This window comes from Pseudopodoces humilis, chromosome 1 (genome assembly GCF_049639895.1).
Source record: "Pseudopodoces humilis isolate 2021_Gansu_Grassland_sample_001 chromosome 1, ASM4963989v1, whole genome shotgun sequence".
NCBI lineage: Eukaryota > Metazoa > Chordata > Aves > Passeriformes > Paridae > Pseudopodoces > Pseudopodoces humilis.
The window spans coordinates 72,198,437-72,224,845 of record NC_142200.1 but is presented as its reverse complement, the minus strand read 5'-3'; the positions used below and the strand labels follow the sequence as shown (position 1 = coordinate 72,224,845).

Genomic DNA, 26,409 nt, shown 5'->3' with positions numbered 1-26,409 from the left:
ACAGGTAGAATTTCTGGGTCAAAATAAATGAAAAAGCATCTTTGAAATTTTTTTTTAATAAACAATAATGTTCTCACAAAACTTTGTTGCAGGAAGTGGCACATTTCCCTGTGTATATGAGTATTATGTACAGAAATTAATACTTACATGCAGTAAGAGGTACTACTCCCAACCATGCAAAGGCCACAAGTGTATAATGAAACCAGTATCGTATTGCTGTGCCAATACTCGTAACCAGTCCAGCAAAGATGTCTTGGATTGGAAGCCGTGAAGGCATATCTGGGGAATAAACTGTGTAGAAAAGAGTGCTTTAAAGAAGCATTTATGTAAAAGTCCTGCCAACTACAAACTGTTTGTATCTGACGAAAGTTACTAGAAGAATAAGTATATTTTATATTCTCAAGAGATGACTCCAAACAAACAAAAGAAGAAAAAAATCACATAACACATTTGTTTCATTGTGTACTGAGTGGAATGGGAAAGTTAATAAGCTCCATGCCAGTTTTTGACCTAAGAGAAGTTTTTAAAATAGCTTTATTTGTAAACTGTAAATTCCAATTATCTAGAAATAAACTCAAGAAAAAGCAGATTCTAAAATCAGTATCACTCTCATTCAACACTACCTCAAAGATTCCTCTGTTATTTATAAACCTAACCTTCATGGAAAGGGTACAAGGAACAAGAGCAATTGGCAATTTTGCACACTATTCATTTGTTTGTGCTAGGTAATTTAGATTCTACTTGCTATCCAAGAGCACAGACCAAAAAAAAAAAAACCCAACAAAATAAAAACAGCACAGGGAGGAAAACTGAAGAGAACTGATTAAATATCCACAGACATTGAAATTTACACACAATGACTGACTTTCAACAGATATCTGTTTCATATATCATGTAGAATTTCTTCTAAGGGTGCTCCTATTACAGAGCACAATTCAAATCTCTCATACTGCACAGATATTTTCATAATACTAAATCTTCTTGACTTTTGAAATTCAACACCTGTATGTTGCACAAGCCCATCCCTACCCAAAAGCCAAGAAAAAAAGTGATGAAGTCTACTTTTGCAAACAATTAGAAAACATCTAGCAATTTCATTATATAGTTTCTACACACTTAAATGGATACCTAGAAGTAGTAATGCACAGTATCAATATCAGATTTGAATAAAGAAGATAAATTATATTTGGGAGTTGCACAAAGACATTGCTGTCTGGAGGTTTGCTATGCTGGAAATATCTGTGCTTGAAAACTTTAACATTACAGACTATCTTTTAAAACTTTACATACTTCTAACTCCATAAGGAAACTCAATTTTTGAAAGAACAAGTAGAAAGAAGTTTTAATTTCCTTTCGAGCAATCCTTTAAGAGTCTAACAAATACTGCTTTATGCTATGTACTTGCAGCCCCTTCACCTGCATTCCAAATCATCCTTTTACCCTTTTACTAGTCATAGAGAGGAAGCCTCTGCAGGAGAAAGTGGAGAGAAAATTTCTGTTTCCCCCAGCTTATGAATTGCAAAGATAACTCAAGAACACAGACAAACAGTATCAACATCCCGAAGTGGTCAAAAAATGGAGAGAGACTGGTGCATTTCAGCAATATGTGGATTATAACTGACACAAAGTAACAACAAAATAGTACTCCTGAGACAAGTAGTAACTGGTTGGAAATTTCAAAGCTTGTAATTTACTAGGTATCTGACAAGGAACTGGAATTAATGAAAGGACTAAAAGTATAACACTAGGGAACTGTAGCTGTGAGAACATAGAGCAGTAAATTGAAAGCAGGACACAAACTTATTTTGACACGATCTTACAATTTACGTGTTACAGAAACAGATTTAGTACACAATTTGGAACCACAGAAAATGCCAGCCGAAGTCTAACTAATGATCTCAGCTCACACTGAACAAACATTCCGGAAAATTTCTGCCACAGGAGACAAAAAACCTCTATCAAGGGTGCAAAAGATATCTATTTAGAGTATATATGTTAAATATTTATGGTACCATTCAGACAATTCAGTAGATACTCTGAGAACTTTCTTGTTTTCAAAAAAATATATTTTGATCAACACTGCAACAAGGACGACACAGAAAACATTAACTTTGTATTAATGATTTATTTGTTAGAGACCAGTTGTTAAACTGAAAAAAATTTAATTTTTTTTTTTTTTTTAAATTAAAAATGCATCTTCCAGGAATTACTGAATACACACAAGGAACTGCAAGAAAGAATATACATTCTACCTCAAAGCAGAAAGTGCTTATAAAAGTTAGCATTTTTGCATGCTCACTTTTTTAGAGGCTTTAGTGTTAGAATAGAGCTTTTTCAAATAAAAGCACAATGTAGGTAGTATTCAGAAGACAAGCTGTAGCCCACAAATTTTAACAAATTACTGATTTTTGATGATTTCACAAGCTGAGGGTGGGAAGAAAGCTGTTTTTCCTGTGTACTGTCCTGTGCACACCTCAAAACATGTACAGCTTTTTCCACTGGAAGCTTTATACCATGATGATAAGGTAAAATCCTTCTATGTCCCGCAACATTTAGGTGCATGAAATGCAGGAATTCCTAGCATGACAGGAACCCCTGGTGTGCAAGCACCCTGCACCACGGAAGCTTACTGACAGTGATTCTCATAGCTTATCTCCCCACCTGTGTCGGTCATCCAGTGCCATTTTCTGTCCACACTGCACCTCCCATTATCCACTCCCCACTACTTAGCGGCCTGAGACCTTGACCCCTGCCACCACAACATCCATCCTCCTCATTTGCTTCCGCACATGCATCCTCCTCACCACACCTCCATCCCTTACTTTCCATCCCAGTAATCTTTCCTAACACAGTCTGAGAAACCAAATTCCTGCATTGTTTACCACAGTTCCTCCAAATAAATATCTTTCTACTAGAGACCAATTGAAACAATAGCTTGTCTTTTTTTCTATTACAGCAAAAAACTCAAACATACTTTGGCTGAGTTTTTCATAGGTTTAGCTCAACTTCTTTGAGCTGTACAGGTTATGGAAAAGCCACTAGAAAGTTTTTTGGATACTTAGGTCACACCTATGCAGTGTAACTACTAATTTAGTTGTGAATTCTAAAATTGAGTGTTTTTTTTTTTTGTTCGGTTGTTTTCAGGAGGTGGGGTTTTGTTCTACCTTCCCCTCCCTTCCTGTAAGCTTAACTTTTCCAGGAACACAACCATTAATTTTACTTCTCCAAAACAGATGGTATAACAAAAATATGCTCTTACACAAATAAGGCAGGAAAACCACAAGGCAACCTTTAGAAGCTGCCATTTAGCCTCTAACACAGAATCATCATATTTGTAACCCTCTTACCCAGGGATTTTTTATTTACTACTAGATTTGCAAGCCATTTATATGCCACCTCAGCCATCCTCATGCATTGATCATGAAATAAGACTGAGTAACTCATAAGTAAAAACCATATATTTGATAGCGCCTGGGTGAAATTGAATTGTTTGGTAAAACAGGGCTTGTGAGTTATTCTTTAGGTTAGACTAGATGATCTTCAAAAGATGCTTCCAACCCAAACCATTCTATGTTTCTGTGTTTTATACCCTTCAAACACATGCAGACTTTGCTTCAGACCACTAAGGTAAAAGAAGAAAAACTCCCTTCCTTCTCAGGCAAGCACGGCTCTAACAAATACAGGAAATAACATTCATATAAATCTCAGCTGTGTGTACACTCTACACACTAAAGCTGGCAGAAGACACATTGAATTCTGTGCCAGCATGTAGTATTTTATTCCAGAAGTTTATTTTTTCAAATTAGATGCTCTAGAAATGCTGAAACTATGGACTGTTGTGTTAAAAGTTTAAACAGGTAAATAAATCAGTTTAATACATCTTTCAATAATGTAATATCTAAATTATATGATAAGGAACACTCTACTCATATAGCTCCCTTTAGTTTTACAGTCTGTTTTACCTAAGCTTGTGACATTGTATGAACCACATACCAGAAATGAAGCTGCACAGGAAGCATAAAAATGAACCCATCCCAATCCTCAGACAAAGATCTAGTCTGCTTCTATATTTGTGTTTTTGACGGTATTTATGTTAACATTACCTCCTACAGAACAGAGAATTTTTGACAACTGCATTTTCTTGGGAAATACAGCCTCACTTTCTTTAATGTGTCAGTGCTTATGAATGCTTAGTATAGCATCAATAGAAGCACACCCTTGCACATGACAAAAGAAAGCGCATGTGTGGGGAGGAAAAGAATACTTTAAAAACTCAGGAAAAAAACTCACAAGTTAAAAATTAACAAGTACCTTGACAATGAAAAAATGTCAAAAACTACCTTTTTCAATAGTTGTATTAATTCTTAACTTGTAGAAATGCAGAAAAGGAGTTAATTTTAAAATACAAAATTTTTGAAATCAAGTACATGATTTACCTACATGACTAAACACATTTAGAGAATTATGCTATTATTAAAAGAAAAATTTGTTCCTTTGTACTCCTGCCAAAATACTAGTTGAATCTTCTCCTTTTTCCTTCCTTCAAAACAATAACTAAACTAGCACTTCAGGTGCTAAAAAAAATCCACAAATGTTACAGTACTTAGAGAATAAATGCACTAGAAATAGTTTATGAATACTCCATACACAAGAAGTTACACTAGCAAGTTAGCATTTTTGACAGAATGACAGCAACAGCCTGAGCAAGCAAACCAAGCTAAACAAGAGAGGAGTTGCTGGTATTACTGCACTAATATTCTATTACACTATTAGTGCTTGTCTGCTGGAGCACAGATATTAATTGCATGCATGTGTTTATTTGACTACATTTCATGGTGAATCAGCTTATCTGAAAGTGTGTTACACCTGGCATGGTTACAGGCCAGATCCAACTTGGGATTGCTTGGGATGACTGATATATATATACCTAAGACCCTTTTATTTTCTGCCTTATCACTCTCTCTCCAGCAATGGTGACTCCTTCCCTGCTCCCACAAGCAGATCCAGTTTCCAGACTGGACAGCCACATTATCTTCCAAAGAAAGAGTGATAAGAGAAAATAAGAAAACTAACTGCATAAGTATTGGGTGTGAAGGAAACAATGAAACAAGACCCAATGGGTAGGAAGGGCAGGAGGAATCTGTGCAGGGTACCCAACATACTAACCACTGTGTGAAGCCAGGTAGGAAAAAGCACACTGCAATGTGGGAAGCCAAGAAGAAAACCTTATCAGCTGAGCCTGCTCAGTCAGGGGAGTGACAAGTGTGTGGCAGAGGATAAAGCAGACCTTTATTAGAGGCAGAATGTGGAGGATACACTCTACAGCATGAGGAACAAAGTGGTTCCTTATTACAAATTTCAAAGCTTCTATGAAAAATGAGCCATATTAACTCAACTAAGTTTTCTCTCCTGTCCATAACCTGCAAGTACATTACAAGCTGTACTGGCAACAGCAGTGTCAGTAAAGAATTAACTTCTGCAGGAACACCTCTGTTAATAAAGACAGTAACTAAGCTTCCTCTAATCAATAGTAACATGCATAAGAAGTGTATTTAGCTTAGAGAATGACTCATCATCTTTTTCTAGATCCCAAGGAAAATGCTACAAACTTTGATTCCCTTTTTTCTTTTCACACAAACCTAAAAATTCTTCTTCCTTAACAACTAAAAAATCACTGAAATGCCAAGATTATGAAAAGATTATGAAAGAACCAAATTATTCATTATTTAAGCAATTAAGTGTGCAACAACATGCATAAAAAATGCAATTGAAACAAGAATATAGAAGTTACGCCATAAGTTTGGATCTACAACACTGAAGGAAAAAATAATCACCTCATAGATACTATGTGAGAGAAATTCTGAAAAAAAATAGGAGCAAGTAAAACATACTTACTTGGTGTGAAAGCAAATCTGTGCTTACATAATTCACAGTATTCTTTTCTGCTGTGTTTAAGCCACTGAACTAAGCTGCAATAAAAAGTGATCACATTAACACATGCTATACATCTCTCAGCCCTATCCCTCCATTAAGGAAAACACACCAATTCTGTGCTTTCACACTTAAATCAGGATATTTGTACTATCAAGCAGGACTTATATTAGCATGTTTATTAAGTCCACTTAGGCCATCAAGTAAGCTTCAAACAGTAGAAAAAGTTGTGACATATGTCACAGTGTTGGTAAAGAACATTCTTTGAGTATGTTATTGATCAAAGCAGATATCCTGGCATGGACATCCACCAGGGACACCAGTTCTTATAAATACTTCAAGATATGACATACAGATGCACACAGCTAAGATTCAGAACAGCTGTATTTGTGAAAGAAGGACTATTAAAATACTATCAGAAATGACCATATACACCAGAAATACAGTTTTTACTTTAGCACTTCGTGATCAAACATACCTCAAAATGACTAAAAAGCACTAGGGTTTTTTTTTTTTTTTCTATGAGGTTTGATGTTCTTTCTATTCACATCTATAAGCGGGCAAAAAAAGCCCCAAACACATTGATTTTTCTACTCAGTTTTCATAAAGCTGACATACAATCAGAACTACAGTTCCAAACACAAATAATTGTCAGTGCCTTCTTTCCATACCTAAGTACTAAATTTTTCTTGAATTGTAATGAATTATCATGTAAAAAACATCAAAATTCCTAATACATTTCTACTGAAAATTGGATCTTTTTCACTAGTTAACCTGAAGACTTGAAGTATTTTTAGAAACATGTTTATATATTTTCATTAGGTAAAAAAAATTAAGAAACACACAGACACAGCACTCACCATTCCTGATGAATAAATTTAATACTTCCAGTACACACACATGGATGATAGAGGGGTTTCTCAGGAGTTCCTTCTGACCGACACACTCTGCATATATCTGCTAACAAGGACAAAAATCTTATTACACAACTGCTTAAAGAACTCAGATTTTAAAAACAAATTACTCAATTACATTCTAGAAACTTTACCATGTAACAAAATGAAGCCAGAATAAATTGAAAGAAGAAGAAAGACAGATTTCATCTGATAGAAGACAGAGACTGGGAGATCATCAGAAAGAGCAAGAAGAACATTATCTGTCCGATCACATTACATAAACTCAAAACACATCTCAAAAAATTTTAGGATTTATAGGAAACAGACACCGTAAAACTACAGGAGGATATGTCTTCTACCTAAAGAGTTATCACTAAAACAACACACAAACTGTTAAAGATAATTTTCTTGAAAGTGGATACTTTGAAATAGAAAAATTCCATCTGAGTTTGGTAAAAGTTAAACAGAGGCTGAACATAAGAGATTTAATAATGTCCTTAAGCAATTTGCTATTCTTGAACCTAACACAGATGTGCTCTTGATGAAAGGGAAAAATCCAAAATAACAAACAGACATAGAAATTTTGCAATTTGCTACCCTGTTTGGACATAGCCTACTGTATAACAAGAAAAGACACTTTTTCTATTTCTTATTTCATAAGTTCAGTAATATTCTCATAGGTTCTGCACCTTCTTTATTCCCTATTTTTGACATTTTCTTCCAACTAAAGGTTTCAAGAGGTTTTGTGGATAAAGGAGGGAGCATAAACCTATCCCTCTAAAGAAGACATGTCTATTTTAAATACCATTCAGTTAGCCAGAGCTCTAAACACACAGTTAAATAGAAATAAAAATCAAGTTTTATCTGTTTGACAGATGCATGGTATCTTCCCTTGACTCTTACTTCTCTTAAGGAAATGAACATAAAATATCCATTTTTATAGAATATGTAAGTTTGAGATTTTATCTGTTGTTAATTATTTCTCTATCAACCTCTATCCAGCAAACATACCAGAGTGGAACACATGCCTATCAGAGATCTTTGTCAAAAAAATACCAACTGATGTGAGACTACTGCAAATATGCAATTTCAAGTCTGAATCATCTATCTTTGTTCTTGGCCAAAATCTTCAAAAGTTAATGCTTTTTGACAAAAACTTCCAAAAGGCACCAAAGATTGATTTTTTTTTTTTCTATAAAGAAATTTATAGAAAAAACTTTAAAGAAAGGTCGCATTATGAACATATCCATAGTTTAACAGAGTATTACGACAGTTTAACACATCAAGCATAAGAATTCAGATTATTCAATTCAAACAATTTCCTATCTATGTAAGTGTTGTTTGAGTGAATTCATTCAGGCAGCATGAAAACCTAGATGTAACAGAAACAGGTATTCAATATCTCATCAGTGATGCTACAAAGACATAAAGAGCACTTCCATCACTGACATGTTGAGCAGCAATGATCTGCAGTATTGCTGCAAACATCAGGAGTCCCTGGTTCCTCTGCTGACAAGAATGACCAGAACTGTTACTTCTCTTAACAAACGATTCTTTTATCCCAGAGATCATTTCCAGATGGCTGCACAGGACAGGTCTCTCCAACTAGCAGGCAGGCCCTACCCACTCGCTGTGGCATGCCCACCTCCTCCCACATACTTTCCAACAGAGCTGTTTCACTACAGCAAGTTGACAACTTTGTAGGCTGGATCAGCCTCACAAGGGCTCAGACAAGCATGAGACAGCACATGAAACTAACTACTGCTTTAAGGATACTCTGGCACCAATGAAAGCAAGCTAAAAGCACACTGTTCCCTGAAAGATGCCCACTGCTCTTTGAATCTGCTCATTTAATGGTGTGTTGACTCCCACAGCAAACTGCTCACTTATTGTCAAAACTTTCGGGAAAAAGCAATTTGCATTACTGTGGGCAAAAGAATTCTTTACTTGAGAAAAAAGTGCCTGATAGTTTATTAAAATAAACCTAAATTTTATTTTTTCAAAGCCATGATAAATTCTAGATATTTCAACTTGTTTTATAAATCCAAATAAACATATTATGAGTGTCATTGTTTGGACTGTTAACCAACTGATAACTTCAAATCAATAAACACTGCTGAGAGTCAATATGTCAAGCTATGCACTTTATGACCTACAGCCATGGTCAAGGGTAATTCCACCATGCAAGAGTCACTGTTTTTCTATGTACACATACACTTTGCATTCTGTTCTTCATGCATGTGTTTTGGAAAAAATGACCTTGAATAATAAGTTCTTTCCTGTTCCCCCAGAGAAAGATTCACTGCCTATTATCTCTCCAACTGAATTCAACACTGGAATATAAAAAAAATGAAGATTACGTTATTTAGCAACAAACTGATTTATCTAGAAAGAACCAGAATTACTTCTCTTCAGCAAAAACAGGTATCTGGTCCATTTGACTGCTGCAGAGAAGCAACTTTCACATTCATTCTGAGGTGAAGCAGCTTCCACTTAGGTCTGACCATGACACCAAACTGCCTCTCTTATTGAGGCTCTCACCATGCAGTTCAGTTTTCTAGCTCCACAATACAGTTCAGTCATGCACAAAGCCCATCAGAACCACAATAGCCATAATACTGTTATCGGACAACCACCATTTCAGAAAGTCCATATGACACTTAGTAGCAGAAGTTCAAGCACACAATAATAACATATTTCCTCTTCCTCGAGGCACTAACATAGTCTTTGCTCCTGTTCCTACTGGTGTTCAGAGCTTTCTAACCTTGGGAAGTCTCTTCAGTATTCTGGCAAGCCCCTTGAAGTTATAATAGTACATCTGAGGTTTGAAACTGTAGAAGAAGTTATAACATTCTAGTGGTATTTATGGAAAGCAAGTATATAGACTGGTTACATTCATGCTACCACTGGGAACTTTTGAGGACAACATTGGTAAGGCCACACTATAATATCTAAGGCTGCATATATATGTGCCGTTGTGTGTTTTTATATATAAAACCAGAAAAGTCCAAATTTCAAGTGTGGACTTTAACACAAAGGTTTAGTTAAAGAAGACGATGCCTTAAAGATGTACCTAAAAATTTCCTCTTCTTTGTCTTAATGATCTTTCTGTTCACCTACTTAAGTCAGGTATGAACAAAGTCTACCACTGGTAACAGCCTGTAACAAATTATCAGCTATGCTGTTTGAATTAAATCCACCAAAATGGATTTACCAGCTGGAGTGGTGTAAAATCAGGAGGTCATTTCAGAGTATCCACTTCAGAGTTTGCAAAAAACCCCGTTTTTTCTGGGCAAGCAGAGAACAAGCGATCAAAGTTTCAGTTTGTTGTTGATTTCATCGGTGTAAGTGACTTGGTATACAGAGCTGCACCAAGCAATTTTAAATATCAGATTTAAGAAACAGCAATATTTTGATCAACCATCAATGATCATGGGTATGAAAGATGTCTACAGCACAACCCAAAGGACACTACTATTAATAGTGCTGTCTTATTTCATCCAGTGGCTCATGTTATTCCAGCACTTTTTTTTTTTCAATCCAATCAAGTGACACCTGATAAAAAGCTACATTCAAAATTATGCCAAAGTAATAAAAGCCAAGATGGAAAATGCTTTCCTTGGAACTGCCTTGCTACTGCAATATGTATTTCTACTCAATGTTTCAGATGACAAAGCTCAAATACTGCAAGAAACATAGCACAACAAACATCCTTTACTTACTTTGGTTTATGCTACAATATGAAGTGCTGTTCTATCAAAATTCTCCAGTACCTGCTTGAACTACATAGTTCCTCTCCCTCTCTGGGGACATCCAAAACCCACCTGGACACATTCCTATGTCACCCACTCTAGGTGACCCTGCCTGGGCAGGGGAGTTGGAGTAGATGAACTAAAGAGGTCCCTTCCAACTTAACAATTCTGTGATTTTGTGATTATCTAAGCGTAACAAAAGTGCTGACAAAACATATCCATGTCTGATCTCAAATAAAGCAATATCCTTAAAAATGAATACTACAAATAAAACCCCTCTCATGACGCTGATATCTTTGACATTTTTTTTTTAAGTTAGATAAGTGACTATGTATTAGTCTGTTGCAAAAGAGACGGAGAAACATGTCAACTCCTGCATATCTGAATTTTTCAAACAGACTGCCCAGCACACGTAACAAAGTCAGCATTGTGAAAGGAGCAGCTATTACTATTCAGCCAAACGCGGAAATTTATGACTCCCTGGGCTACACGGCCGGCCGGGGCCGACAGGGTCGACCGGCCAGGAGTGAGCTCGGGGAAGTGCCCTCCTCGCCGCTTCTCCCGCTGCCCCAGCGTGAGCAATCCACCTGTTGCTTTCCGCCCCGGATTCTCATTTCACCCCCGGACTCAGTTCCCCAGGCAAAGCCGCGGCCAGCGGAAAGTTCCGGCGGGCCCCAGTGCTCAGGTACGGCCCATGCCAGCCCCGCTCCAGGTGTTGCCGGCACCGCCCCCCCCTCCCCCCCCCGTGGTTATGTAAGGGGAACCCGCGCGCGCCGCCTCACACACTGCCCCCCTCGGCCCGGCCCGGCCTGGCCCCCGCGGCACGGCGGGCACGGCACGGGGCGGGGAGGCGCGGGGCCCGGGCACCTGAAACCCCAGTGCGAGAAGCCACTCTGGGTGTGAATAGCCCCCGGCCCGCCCAGAGGGTCCAGTGACACCCTCCGCGTCCCCCCCCCCCCCACTCTCCGAGGCTGCCCCGGCAGAGCCCTCGCACGGTGACTGGCGGCGGTGACGGGGCGAGCGCTGTACCTTCCTCGGCGGTCTCCATCTTGCCGGGCTGACGCAGCGCCGGCCGGGCGGGTGGTGTGACCGCAGGGGGCGGGGCCGCGTGCCAAGCGGACGGACCGGCCGCGCCGCCGAGCCCGCGGCCATAGAGCGCCGCGCGGGCACGGAGCGCCGCTCTCCCGCCGCGAGCGCCGCCTGCCGGGCACGTGGTCAAGGAGGCCCCGGAGGGCCCGGGACGGGGCAGGGCGGGCACTGCTGCGGGACTGCCCCACTCTCAGCTAACACAGAATCAATTGGCTTGGAAAAGACCTGCGAGGTCATCGGGTTCGACCTGTGAACGAACACCTCCATGACAACTAGACCATGGCACTGAGTGCCACATACAGCTTTTCCTTAAACACCTCCAGGAACGGTGACTCCACCACCTACCTGGGCAGCCCGTTCCAATGCCCAGTCACTCTTCCTGTGAAGAAATTCCTCATAATGACCAATCTGAACCTTCCTTGCTGCATCTTGCGACTATATCTTCTCTCCTTCACTGTTTGTCTGGGAAGCAGATGCCGACCATGACCTGGCTACAACCTCCTTCCATGTGGTTGCACAGAATGATAATGCTCCCCCCGAGCTACCTTTTCTCCAGGCTAAATAACCCTGGCTGCTCCACCCACTCCTCAGGGGACTGGTATTACAGATCTTTCACTGGTTTCGCTGTTTCTCTCGGGACACTTTCCTGCACCTCAATATCCTCCCTGAACTGAGGGGCCCTGTATCGTGACGGTCGTAGGTGGGTAGACAAAGATCCACGACTCGTGCTCCAGGTGCTCATGAGACAAAACAGCCTTGTTTATTATTCAGAACTCAAATACTCAATTCAAATTTCCTGGGCTAGACAGCCATTGGCTGATACTTCTCTCCCTGCCCAGCGTCCTGGCCAGTGGTGTGCAGTGGTTCTGACATGAATTAGGCTAGCTAGATTAGATTTGTGTTATGGCTAGATTTACTTTGTCCAGTCCAGACCAGCTGCACTGTGACAGTACTGCAACAGGGCCCAGAGCTGGACACAGCACTCGAGGTCCCATCAATGTCGAGTATAGAGGGACAATCACTGCCCTGATCCTTCTGGCCACACTATTCCTGATCCAAGCCCGGTGGCCTTCTTGGCCACCTGGACAGATGCACGGCTCATGTTCAGCCAGCTGTTGACCAACATCCCCATGACCTTTTCCTCCGGTCCGCTTTCCAGACACTCTTCCCCCAGCCTTTAGTGCTGCCTGGGGTTATTGTGACCGGAGCTCAGGACCCGGCACTTGCCCCTGCAGCTCTGTCCGGGCCCGGCCCTGCCGCTCGGGTGGGAGCGGGCGGGCTCATCCGTGCCGAGAGCAGCAGTCGGGCCGGGGAAGACCACGGGAGTCGGACAAAATGTAGCCAAAATCTGTTCTAAGTTCTACTCCAAACCGGAGAGAAACGCTGCATTCCTACGTGAAATCGAGCAGATTTTGAGAGGGTCAGTGTTCCCGAGATCAGGGATGTGTGGAAACAGCCGTCCTTCCTTAGTATCAAGCGGTTACCTGGGCAGTTCGTCAAATCTCACCGTGCCTTCCCGAGCTGGGGCATTCCAACAGAGCGAATAAACCGCTTGGTAAAGCACAAAATTCTCTCAGCTTAATAATTTATGTTTCCATGTCTGTCTGTCCTACATAGCCGGGGCAGTGCACATTAAAACTTTGTACTTGCACTGAGAGATGTCGCTTGGGCTCTGCTGAGTTGGCAGGAATATTGTTAAGGAAGAAAACAATTTAATTTTAATCAGGGTAAAGAGGAATTCCATCCTGATGAAATGTATGAGTGCACTTGGTGTTCCATTGTGGCAGCTATTTCAACCCCTCTAGTTGATTGTCATAGCAACCCCGAGCTCTCTTTACCGTTTGACCTTTGTGTCCAGCCAATCATTAAATCCTTTACATTCAGCCTTCGGGCTTCGTGTCAGCAGCAGAGTGGTTGGTAGTTCAAGTCTGAATTTAGAGTGCAAAGGCAGCACATGCTTAATTTGCAGTTTTATAATTCTATTTGCCTAAACTGTAACCACATTAGTTCCTTCAAAATTACATTTTTCAAGCTGGTGTAGTGTATGATACTGGCCTGTGTACGCAAAACAATTGAGGAAAAAGTGAAGGCTTCATATAGTTCTCCAATAGCTGAATAAGTAGAGTCCTGCAGTAAAATACACTTGGGCTAGACTACCATACTCAGCTCTTCTGTGTCCTTCTGCTCTGAAAGACAAAGTGGGAAAATTCCTACTTATAACTTAAAAGATAAAAAGGCTGTTTATTTTAAAAATAAACTCATTTTTGAGCCTCACTTTGCTCCAGTGTCAGCAAGTTATCTTGGATTATTAAAAATCTGCCAGCATAGCACTGAGAATGTGAGAAATGCTGTAATACTAATTTTGTCAGACCAAGGAAAAATCAATGGAAAAAAATAGGAGAAAAAGCCAAGAAAACGAGAATTTAAATTTCCAAGTATATTCCTAATTCCCACTCTTTATTTCCCAAACATGTAACCATTATTCATTACATCATTGTTACTCTGCTGTGATATATGTAAATTAAATGTCAATAAAAGTCTTTAAATTATAATTCGCATTCAAAGACCATGGCAAGATTAATGTATATAATTCTCCAATTTCAGTCTCTCATGGGAGGCTTCTTTAAATTCAATTAAAGCTTTTGAAAGGAGTCGCTTTATGTTGCCAGTGAATAATTTCATTCCTGTACATATCAGTCTGTTCAGCCATTTAAGTTACCTAACAAACATTACGTGTGTACCATCTTCTCAGCATTTAGAGAGAATTTATCCCAAAATGTTGTTCATATATAGTGTTTCAGTATGGGCTATGCAATTGCTTACCAGTAAATGTGAGTTGGAGGCAGACCATTATAATTTAAACAATAAAAAAAAATACCTATAGTATGTTATTGTAAGTTAAATTAAATTAAACATCTCTAAGCCTCCTTGGTGTTTTTTGTGAACATGTTATTAATGTCTGTCTATTTAGTAATATGTCGGTGTATTTTGCCTAAGAAATATCCATGGCTTAAGTGGCTTTTAATTTTTGATAAAGAAAGACCTTAGAAGGTTATTGTTAGTTTTGACTCTCAACAAGGTCAAGCATTACTGCCAACAGGCGCTGAACAAATATGCTGAAAAAAACCATATCTGTTCCATATAAGTTATTATCTAGATAATAAAGGAAATTTGGTAGTTGTACAGGTGTAAACTGAAGATGGTAATAGATATAACCCTAAATGACAGAAGGTTGTGGCAAAAGGAAAGACATATTTATAAGTGTGGATAGAAACAGTAGAAAAAAGGACAAGGTTCTTTTCAATATGGTCTTGTTTGGGTTTTACATTACTTAAACGTTTAGATAATGCATTTTTATTCAAGAGTTCTATTAAGAGAATACAAAATAATAATTGCAAAATGAAAATTATCCAGCATTTGTACTGTGACATTTTCATCTTCCCTAAAATTTTTAAATGGCTTCATAAAAATGATTCCCTTACATTTTTAGTTATTTTGAAAGTTCAGAGTGTTGAGAAAACCAAACAGCAAAAACTATTGCTTCTCAATTTTTATGTAGTTTAACATTTCAAAGTGCATTTGTTTTCTTAACTAGTTGTTTTGGGGTTTTTTTTCAGTGCAATCCTATTTTTTTCCCCTCAGCTTCTCACCTGACTCTCACCACAAAATTGGTTCAGTTAGTTATGAACAGCAAGTTGCAAAAATGTGGAAAACAGTGGATTGTCTTAAGTAAATCCAAGTGGATCTCATCTTATCTTGACAAACCAAACAGTATTTGGAGTGAACGTGTATCTAGTTCCTAAATAACGCATCACCACTAGGGAGGCCCAGAGTTTCCATGGCAGAAGAAAAACCATCAGAACAGGCCCTTTAGTGTGTAGCACAAAGTATGGCCCACAGAAAATTGGCCTGACACAATCAGAAAGCACAGAGGTTTGCAGACTATAATAACACATGATAAAAAACACTGCAGCCTGGATCTTCCCTGTGTACTGCAGCGGCTTTAGAGCACATGCTTCCTGGTCAGTGGCTGTTCTGCCATGACATCTCCTGAACCATCCCTAGCCAGCAGATAGCTGCTATGGCCATAGGTTCCTGGAATGAAGATGGAGAGAAGTACTCTCAGATGTACTGTGAATGTAATGACATTTGCTGCTGCACCAGGAGATTGGCCCAGGCTGCTGCAATGGTACTAAACAATGACTCTGACGTCTCGGTATATGAAGTACTGAACAATGTATTTCCCTTCAGATGGTGCTTGCTTCTTACTAAACCTGGGCTATGATTAGTAGCTAATGGAGGCATCAAATTTCCTGAATGAATATGTGATTTGTGGTTCATGTTTTGTGCTATGAAATGTGTAGTAGTACTGCACCAAACATAAGGGATGGGCATAATGGCTGAGCATCATCAGACACAGCCATGACATAGGCTCCAGACCTGTTTATTTTGGAAACTGTTTTGAAGAAGATGCTTGGCTATGCACTGGGGTTTGTTCTATGGATTATAAACATTTCAACCAAGAAAAAAATATTTCCACTAGCATTTTAAGTGAGACATGAGGTAAAAAACCCAGTCTAAATTATACTACTGTTTAATGAGTCTGACTGAAAAGACAGTCAAGGCTGTTTATATGTTTAGATTTCAAGAACCCAGGTAATACTTGGATAATTAACACAAACCATTTTCATGGAGTAAAGAACTATTTGCAGAACTTCATGGCTCTTTTCAAAATCTGTAGAATGTGCTTCAACAAATTATATTTCTTAAGCACAGCAGGGATCTTTCCACGTGTTGCAGTGGATTTTCTATTTAAAACATAGGCCCTATCAGCTTGGTTGGGACGCTGCTGAGGTTGGGTCATGCTGAGAATGGAGTCAATGGCTGTTTTTAATTTACTTGGGAGTCAGAGCTTTGTGGCTGTGGTTACTTGGTGGAGACCGCCTGCATTTAAAAAAAAAAATAAATTTATACTGATATTTCAGAATATCACTTTCCTAATAACTGTCATATCATTTGAAGTATACAGTTCTTTACCTAAAACACTTTCATCATGACCAAGTGAACCTTTTAGATAGTTAGATATTTGTGTCATTAGATTAGAAAGATTTTTTTTCCTGCTTCTAGAACTTTGATCTCCTTGGTAATAGAGAGTGTGATGTGAAATATTACCATCATCAAGTGACTGTGTATAACTGAAGTGCTTCTGAGGACATGTTGGTTCCAGTGTCTTTAAAATTTTGTGAAAATATCCCTGCAGATGACATCAGTTAGAGATTATCCTCAATATTTAGCAGAAACAATCTTATTTTGCCAGAAACCTTTATCTTGACCTTCCAGATGTTGTTAGAGGTTATCACTGCCAATCAAATTAAATTAAACTTCCCAGGGCAAAGTTCAGTTCTATGTCATTTAAAACCATGAATGTTGCCAAAAAGAAAATGTATCTGTTAGGGAGAATGGTCCACATAGTCACTATAGTTGTGTTCCATAACAGCATCTGTGCTACTACCTGTGCTTCTGCAGCACTGACTAGGAAAGAAGTACAGAAGGGCTTAGATTTGTAATAACTTTGTCATTACTTTTTCTCAAATGTTTGCAGCAACAGGAAAAAGAGTGTCCAGGGGAAAGTGAGCTATGGTCTAAAGGTTAGAGTTACTACAGGCTGATCAGAGTCAATCACCTCTGTTTCGTGAGCTTGTATGATTTCTGGGTGTCTAGATATGAAAAGACAGGTGTCTGCTAAGGAAGGCAGGAACTTCACTTGAAATGGAAAAATGTAAACCCCTCCCCTTTCTGAATTATTATAATTTCGAAATGAACGGGTTCTCAGGCAAAGATATGGGAATAGGAATAACAATTATTTACTAGGAAAATTAAAATAAAAATGCAGTAGTACAAAAAAAGAAACTACTGACAGAGTCAGAATATAACCTGATACACCCTGTTGGTCAGAGTGTTGGTAGCAGTCTGATTAAATGGTGGTTGCAGTTTTCCTGGAGTGACAGATGTGGTTCTGTTGAAGCAGTGATCTTGTAGAAGGGTGTAGTTTTCTTCTGAAGGTCCAGTGGTGGTGTAGAGGGGTCTGGTCTTCTGGGAATCTAGTGGAGAAAGGCTGACTGGCATTTTAAATCTCAGATTATATTCAGGTAAACTCTTCCCCCTGGGTGGAGCATCTGACAATGGGATGATGCAATTTTATCAGTCAGCAGTGAGACTCAATGGCCCATTAACAGAGGATATCTCTCTGGAGGGAGAATAGTAGTGGAAGAGATAAAAACCACTGCCATATCTAGTTTTAACAGCTGGCCCATTAACAGAAGATATCCCCCTGGAGTTATGAGGGATGGGTCATGGAAGAGATAAAGAACACTGCCTTACTTGGTTTTAACAGATGGTAATAGAATGCATACTTTTGGTTACATCTTTCATTGCAACCCAAGACACAGGGCTGACTTTCACTTCACAGTAGCTTGCACATTGACAATGTGCATCATGGGGCATAACCCCCTGCTTTTGCTTGTTTCCCTGTGGCAAGAATGTATTTGCTGTGTGTACTGCCTTCAATGCAGGGTCAAAGAATATAGTGAAGAAACCACTTAATGCTTTTGATGTCTAAGAAAAATGCTTGGCTCAGTGAAGAAGATTCTCAGTTGAGTGACTGACATGTAATGTCAAACATGCTTAGTACTCAAAAGGTACATTCTCTTCACTCTGCTTTGTGTATCAATTATACTTTTTTTTGTGACTCATTTCTTTATGTAGTCATGTAAGATGGGCCTCTGCCAGGGGCTCAGCCTGGTTAGAGGTGCTAAAGAAAGAGTAATCTCACAAAGATGACAACACACAAAGAAATGGCAGTGCATGGTATTTAATTCTGATGGTCTGGTCCTCAAAGGGTCTGAAGACTATTTAAGCAGATACATTCAGCATCACCATTCCGCTTCTGAGAAAAGCCTTATTTGGAATCTGTACCTTTCAATTGAAAACATCTGGGAAAATTCTTACTTTAAAAGTCAGTATTGAGTTTATCACTGTTTAAGATCGAAAAGTTTTCTGACAGCCTGTCTTTTCTGATTCTTTATTGCATGAACCCTGAGAGCAGAAACTGCTGCCAAGAACTTGTACCAAAATTTCCAATCAGGTCTTACATATTCAGGGTGACAAATTGGGTTCTCTTCTTTCATTTTTCTCTGGCTCTCCAAGTTTTGTTCTACTCATTTTTCCTCTTCTTTTAGTGATCTTCTACAGGAAGGAAATCAGGAGTCTCCAAATCATTTATGGATTCTTGAGGGGATTGATTTATCTCTGCTTTCCTTACACTCCTGGTCCTGTTGAACCAAGTTCTTGATCCTGATTCTATGTAAAGGCAGGGGAGAATTTTATACAGTAAAGGGCAGGGAGTTTTTTGGGAGGCCTCAACCTCACAGTAGCTTCAAGGAAAGCAAATGCTCGTGGACACCTCCTTTTCTGTCTCAAACTCACTCCCAATGAGGGTAAACTGAATTTGGGAAAATATAGTTTCTTCTGTGGATAAGGGTGCTACCATGCAAGGGTGCAGGAAGAACAGCCAGGAGCTAGAGAGGTGCATGGTGGAAGGGATCATGGTGAATAGCATGGCCAAGATGAGCAGAGCAAGATGGGAGGAGTGTGAGTGGGGCTAAGAGAAAGACTAGGATAATTTGTCCAGGGAAGTTGTATATGCTCCAGCCCTGGAAGTGTTGTTCAAGGCCAGGCTGGATGGAGCTCTGAGCTACCTGGTCTAGTGAAAGGTGTTCCTGCCCATGGTGGGGGGCCGAAACTAGATGATCTTTAAAGTCCCTTCCAACCCAAACCATTCCATGATTCTATGAAGTAAAGAAAATGGTAACAGGGAGAGATCCTTGGAAACATGGAACAGGGAAATGTCACAATAATCATCAAGGCAAAAGAAGATAATTCAGGGAACTACGGTGTTGCTGAAGGACAAGAAGTATTGAGGATTCCCCAGACAATCAGACACACAGCCGCTTTTTCGTGAGGCAAAAAAGCCTTTATTTCAGGGGTTTTTAACCCCTTTTATAAGGTGTTTCAATCTAGGTTATGTGACTGGACAATAAACCAGCACCCCATTTGGTCCCATTGCTGGGACCAGAGAAAACACACTAAGAACATCTATTCAGTATTATTTTGAGAAATATCATCTGTTTACAATAAAACAATCCTTGAGAGAAAACTGTTCCCAGGAACTTTTCTCCTGGGAAACAGATGGGCCCCTGGCAGGCTGAAACTCTCTCAGGCTCAGAAAACCATGTCCACACTACGGTTCGGTGAGCCTTATCTCAACCTACAGTAAGATTATGCAATGCGCACTGAAAGAATTTCATGGCAAACAGGGACCTAGACACCAGGAGCAGGAGCATGGACAGGATCCAGAGAGGTGACAGGGTGCCACCAGAGGGAACCTCTATTCTAGGCCCAGGAGGAGTCTGGGGACTCTGAGGAGGTGGCAGGGGAGATGGAACATCTATGGGGACTGCAGTGGCCAGTCAGGCAGGGACCATGGTGGCTTCCACCCAAGCTGGGGCCACCTGCCAGTTTGATGGGCCATGAAACAAGAAGCTGCTGATTTTGGGAAATTTAATGCCTTGAATGCTGCTTCCTGATTAAGGAAGACTTTTGCTTGAGGGGCCCCAGGGCATTTCCAGGTGTCTAAAGCCGCCATCATTTGCAGCAGCATCCTGCACAGGTGCCCTGCACCTTACTACTAGCACTGATGGCAGCTGAATGACCGAGTTACTGGGTGATGCCAATCTGCTATCTTGTCTCAGGCTGCCACATCTTCCTGTATCATCACTAGAATAGTCCCCAGACCACATCCCATGACTGCCAGAGTCCCTTGAGCTGGGTCAGTCACTGCCTGTGCTTAGCTGGGGGTGGTTCAGGAGAAAGATGTGGGGACTTAGGATTTTCTCTGGAAGCACAGGGGTGATGTGACAGTGGCTGATTATCTCTGCCTCCACTCAGCTGCAGAAAGTGCTGCACTCCTTGAGCCCCAGCGGTGACTGATCCCAGCTCCTATACCAATGACTGGTCCTTATCCCTCTGTTCAGGGGGATGTCGGGAAGAACATGTCAGAAATTTCTAAACCAGCCTTATTGATGAAGACACAGGTGGGGGTAGCTTATTGAGAGACCGCCAGCTTTTTCACAACTCTTCACGGAAGTAAAAGTGAACGCCATTTATTTCTATCTTTAGCACACTTATATAGGGTTTTACAGGGTCCGCGGGCTAAGCAAGTTACTATTGGCTAATACACACAGGTTTACATTTTTTCTCCTGTACACAAGGATATTGTTTTGCTTTACTCTCTCTTCTGCAGGAAGGTTTCAAGGACTTTAGCCCATAATATCATGACTTATTTCAAAGACTGGTTTGTGCAGACAGGCCCTTACTAATACATAAAATATAGCAACAATTCCCCCTTTCTCTTTTTGCACAAACCAGGCTTTGGATGTGACTCATTCTATACTTCTATGAAGACAAGATAACATACAACTTAAAACTGTCATCCCAATTAACACTGTAAGTAAAGTCCATCCCCCTTCTAGCACAAGAGACCCCAACCATCTAGTGATGCCCCAGCTGGCGAACCAACTTCCAATGGGGTCACTAGCTTCTTTTAGGGCATGTAACCCATCCTGTAGCTGTTGTAGTTGCTTATGGATGGAAGCTGAATGGTCAGTAAGATTCAAACAGCACATGCCTTCAAACTCCCCACAACCATGTCCTCGTGCTAAGAGCAAAAAGTCAATTGCAGCTCAATTTTGTAATACTGCATGACGTATACTACTCACATTGGCTGAAGGTTCACTTAACATTGTGGATGTTAAGTTCAATTCTTCCTTAGTCTAACAAGCGAGACTTTTTAGAGTTGCTAAGCCTTAATTAATTCAGGCTTCACTTTGACTGTTTGATGTTTTTTATTTTATCAGCTATATTCAGCAACTGGTGTAAGCTTGGATGGAACAAAGTAAGTTTCCCAAGATAACAGGGTCCTCTATTAGAGTAGATTAGCAGGAATCCCATTCCATGCTCTATCTCCACAGATTAGAAATATGGAACTAGGTAATCGCTTTGGTAATTGTCCTGTGAGATTGCACTGTGAATAAAAGGCTTTACTTTCAGTGTGAGTAATGAGGTCAGCTATAGGGTTTACTGCAGCCCAGTGCTGCATTACTTTGTTAGATTGGCTTTTGTTGGGGGCTCAAACATTATCCATCCACCTGAGGTATTGGTGGAACAAATCTAATTCTTCTGAGGGCTGTATGGTAACATTGAGAACTTTGGTAATTTTTGCTTGCCAACAGGCTTCAAGTTGTCTTAATGTGAAGCCAACAGTGTGATTGCACTCTTCCAACATTGCCAATTGATTCAGTCAAGTCTCATTACTAACTAAACCTTTAAATGCTTGAGGATCCCATTCAGGGACTCCTATGAGACAGGTGTGAAAAGGATCTCCAGGTGTGGCTAGGCTTAGACACATTGATTTTTGGCCAGTTCAATGTGCTAGAGTGACCCATATGTTCTGTCACTTTTGGATGTTAGCAGACAGTTGGTTGGGACTATACACAGCACAATTACCATAAGCAGTTTGTTCCATGAAAATTACACCATACTTGCAAACTCACAGCTAAAACTTTAACGTTAAATGAACTTTCAAAGATGCTTACAATACCTCTTGGGGGGGGTGGGGGGAATACTTATACTTTATACTAGCATAACAATTACTACACAGGCTAAACTCTTTATTTTAAACTATTATCTAACTACTTTTAATACAGGTGCTCTGGTATATATGTAGTCTAAGTGTGAAAGCAATTTGCTGAAAGGGTAAACACACAACTACAATTTGCTTTATATACAGTTAGATGGAGTCTACACTTTTCTTAGATCTTCTACAGAATTTCTCTCACTAACAGACTATGATTTAACACAATTCAGTCCTGGAACATTCACTGCTCCCGTGATGTCAGCTGGCAGCTGATCGGTGACTGAGGGCTTCGACATTCAGGTTGTTCTTCACATCCTTCTAAATCTTAAAACAGAAGATAACTGAAAAAATTGGTAGAGACACAACATCATAATAACAACATAAAATTTCTGTTGGCAACTGTCTGTGTAGTGTTCAGACACAACTGTGTCCTGACAGCTCCACTTCTGATCCATGTCTGGAGTACCAAGTCTGTGTGATGACATCTCTGTTCACTGGATCTCATGTGTTCAGAGGCAGACAGTCTGGTCAGATGAACAGGTGACCTTTTTGAACCTGCCAACAAAACACAGACACTTCTCCCCTTGAAGTTAATGAATTACACTAATCAAATGCTTTTAGGGAATCAATTTCCCCTGTTTTCTTAAAAAAAATAAAAATGAGATGTACTTCTGTTATACACATCAACATTAACACAAAACCATATACACAATGAATAAGAACCTATAGCAGTTAAAAATCAATCAAATCATAAACATTACTAAGAACATATGTAATATAAAACTACTATTAATTACTAAAACACTGCACCAGCATCCCATAGTTTGCTAACAAACAGAAACAAAAAAAAATCAGTGAAGGATTGGATAACCACCTCCAGAAATTATTCTTCAAGCCCACTTCAAAATTGATCCAGCTGTCATATTAATAGGGTCAAATTGCTAAGTTAAAAAGTGACTCAAATACTGATTTGGTACAGAAAACATCTGGATCTGTTGGCAAACATTCTGTCCAGGTAAAGTCAAGGCTTGGCCAGGGCCTTAGGCTTTAATCTGGAAAGATGCCTCTTAACTCATTTTTAAAACAAGGTTCTCAATAGTAGCAGCTATGAGATGCTTACAGCACAGCAAACTATTGAAATGCATTTGTACAAAGCAAATGATCAGAAGCCTTAGGTACCAGACCAATTAAACCATTCAGCAGTTGGTTTAATCTGAAGCTTCATCCATGGCAGCTGACCCTCAGCAATGGTACATCTTCTTAAAATTCTGGAAACACTGAAAAATAAGAAAGCTATAACAAACAAAAACTGCAGAGATTGCAACAAACAATAGAGCTCCCGATGAAGTCAAGGGTATCACAGACTGCATTCACTTCTATCCACAAGCAGGTGTTCATCAGCGTTCTATCACAGCTGTCTCAGTTGTAGCTATCTTCATCTCTCTAGGAAAATAACTATACCTTGCAGTTTAAACAACAGTTTAAACATTAAAACATAAAACAATTTAAATTAAACAATATTTAAACCTAATAAAATTAATCATAACAAAAGGAAATAACAAAACTTAATCTTAAAAGAATATCTAAGTTATAAAACTTAATTTAAAAACATTCAAGCCTAAACATAATAAAACCTGACTTTTCTTAATTCTATTAACACTTAATCTATATTAAATAAAAACATAACTTAATCTTATTCTGTTCTACAAAAAACAGCTAAAAGTTTGATATATACCTTTTAAACACAATATAACAGTAACATGGATTCACTATAAAGATTATAAAAATGTAACAAATACATCACAATTCTATGTCATCTAGCTTTGAGAATAACTCACAATAACTGCAAATGTTACTAAAAATACTCATTCATAACAGTAATTTGCCTACTATATGCTTAAGTTGGTTAGGATTTTAAAGTGCAGTTTTTTTAGAGAAAAACCACAACACCACAGGATTTGGCAAGTTGCCATTCAGCTTTTGTAGCACTTTTCAGAAGCATAAAGTCCAATTCTTAATTGAAATCCAAAATCCAAATTGCTATATATGCAATTATATGTGTTTTATATAACAAAAGGACTCACATTGAAATTACCTTCTTAAAATTGTGGAAAAAACAAGCAAATAGATAACATATGCTCTAACTTAACTTTGTCTTGTACAGTAAAGTTCTCTTAACTAATTATTTTTTAAACCACAAATCTCTTCTGTAGATAACATTAATTGGAAGGTTTTCGTAGTAACTGTAAATTATATGATATTTTAACCTTAGGTTTTAAAGCTAATTATTGCAAGGCAACTTCTGTTAATATTTACCTTAAGCACCTTTTTTTGAAAAGGGGCCTTTTTAAACTTTCAAAGTGTTGCAGTCTGCAACCTCAGGATCTCGTCCAGGGAAGCAGCAGGATTCTGGGGACTAGCATCAAACACCAACAAGACGGGGCCCCGTTCATTAAACCATTTATTCAGCATGAGAACAAACTCAGGTACAGAACAGAGAGCACTGAACAGAGGCACAGCAGGGGTTTTTAAGGGACAGAACTCTTAAGGGTTTCCACCTTTGAGGGTGGAGTTCAGGGTCAGGGACCAGTAGAAGCACACCCAAGGTGAAACCCCCAGGGACTCAAACCCAATCAGAGCACCTAGGTCGCCCTGCACAAGGGGTTTGGGGTGGGACAATGTAACTCTTTGTCTCCCCTGAGGCCGCTGCCACATCAAAGAATCACAATAATTTCTCTAGTAAAACTCTAAAAACTGTAACTGCATAAACTCATGATTACTTAAAACACAAAATTAACTTTAAAAGGATATATAAAAACATTTTAAAAAACCAATGAATCATGACTTTTTAACAAACTGGGTACTGTCCCGGTGCTTTTTCTTAGAGAGGGAGCGGGGGGGGGCGGACTGCCTGCTCTGCTGCTGCTGCTGCAGCTCTGCTGTTATCTTTCTTCGTCAGCCCCCTCATACTCTCACAGAGAGGAAAAACGGAGAGAAAGAAAAAAAACCTCACAAAGTTAACACATACAGTTTTTTCTCTCAATTTCTCTCTCGTTGTTTGCAGATAGAGGAAAAAGGGCATGATTTTACAAAAGCAGGCGATGTTACACGAAAAGTCTCTCACAGCCAGGTGGTAACAACGGTGACCATTGCAGCTTATCAACTTTTAATTACAGTGATGAATTTTGAACTAGATACCATATAGATCGTGATTTTTTGGCTATTTTGTCTCTCTTTGAAGCTGCCTGAGCCACCTGTTTCTGCTCAACTGCTTCTGTAATTGTTCAGCGTGGCCCTGGAACTTTTTCTGCACTTCCTCTGCCCTGGGGGTGCCTTTGTTCTCTGTACACACCTCAGTGCTCCCCCATGTCCCCCTGGTTCGGGTAAAAACCAATCCATATCTGGCTTTTTTTCTTCCAGGGTAGTAAAGTTGGAACTTAAAAAAGATTGTGGTGTTAAAAGTGACTCCAAAAGTGAAGCAAATAGTTCACGACATATCACATCCTGCCATTGCTGAACAGATTCTGTTTGTTGTTTCAGCGTTTGCTGTGGAATTTCTTTCTCATTATTTTCTTCTCTCTGACTCTCCCTCCCTCTCTCCAAGGGCAGCATAGATAGGAGTGCTCGCCCAGCAGTGGGAGGTAAAGGCATCTGCTGCTGTGACGCAGATAGAATTACGGGGCTCACAGCCTCAGCATATCTCGCTTTTCTGTTTTTTAAGGTATTAATTACAATCTGCCAAGTTCAACCGACAGACACAGTGTCCTTGCTCTTTTCTGTGATTGCCGTTTCCCACATCAGAGCCCTTAAATCCGTCCATTTCTCAACTGCAAAGAGCAGTGGGGGCACTGCAAAATGCCCGTGATTTTTCACCCATATAATGAGCTAATCCAGGTCGTTTTCCCTGGCTGCTTCGCCTCATTTAACGAGAATACTCAGAAGCAGTTTTTTCGCCGCTGCAAATTCAACTTCCGTGTTGGCGGCACAT

At 39.6% G+C, this 26,409-nt stretch overlaps 1 protein-coding gene across 2 annotated transcripts in view; it reads right to left on the bottom strand.

The window, feature by feature from the left end:
- The window catches only part of MARCHF6 (membrane associated ring-CH-type finger 6), a 44,975-nt gene extending 33,272 nt beyond the window's left edge, over nt 1–11,703 (bottom strand). Inside the window, exons 1-4 of one of the 2 annotated variants that reach the window (XM_088053755.1) lie at nt 11,609–11,703; nt 6,792–6,891; nt 5,896–5,969; nt 148–291 (exon numbers count right to left, since the gene is read on the bottom strand). In XM_088053755.1, coding sequence (XP_087909881.1) covers nt 148–291; nt 5,896–5,969; nt 6,792–6,891; nt 11,609–11,627 — 337 coding nt within the window. In that variant the 5' untranslated portion in view covers nt 11,628–11,703. The remainder of the gene's footprint in view (nt 1–147; nt 292–5,895; nt 5,970–6,791; nt 6,892–11,608) is intronic. The other variant, XM_005531712.3, reaches the window with a different exon arrangement.
- Nucleotides 11,704–26,409: the final 14,706 nt, after the last annotated feature.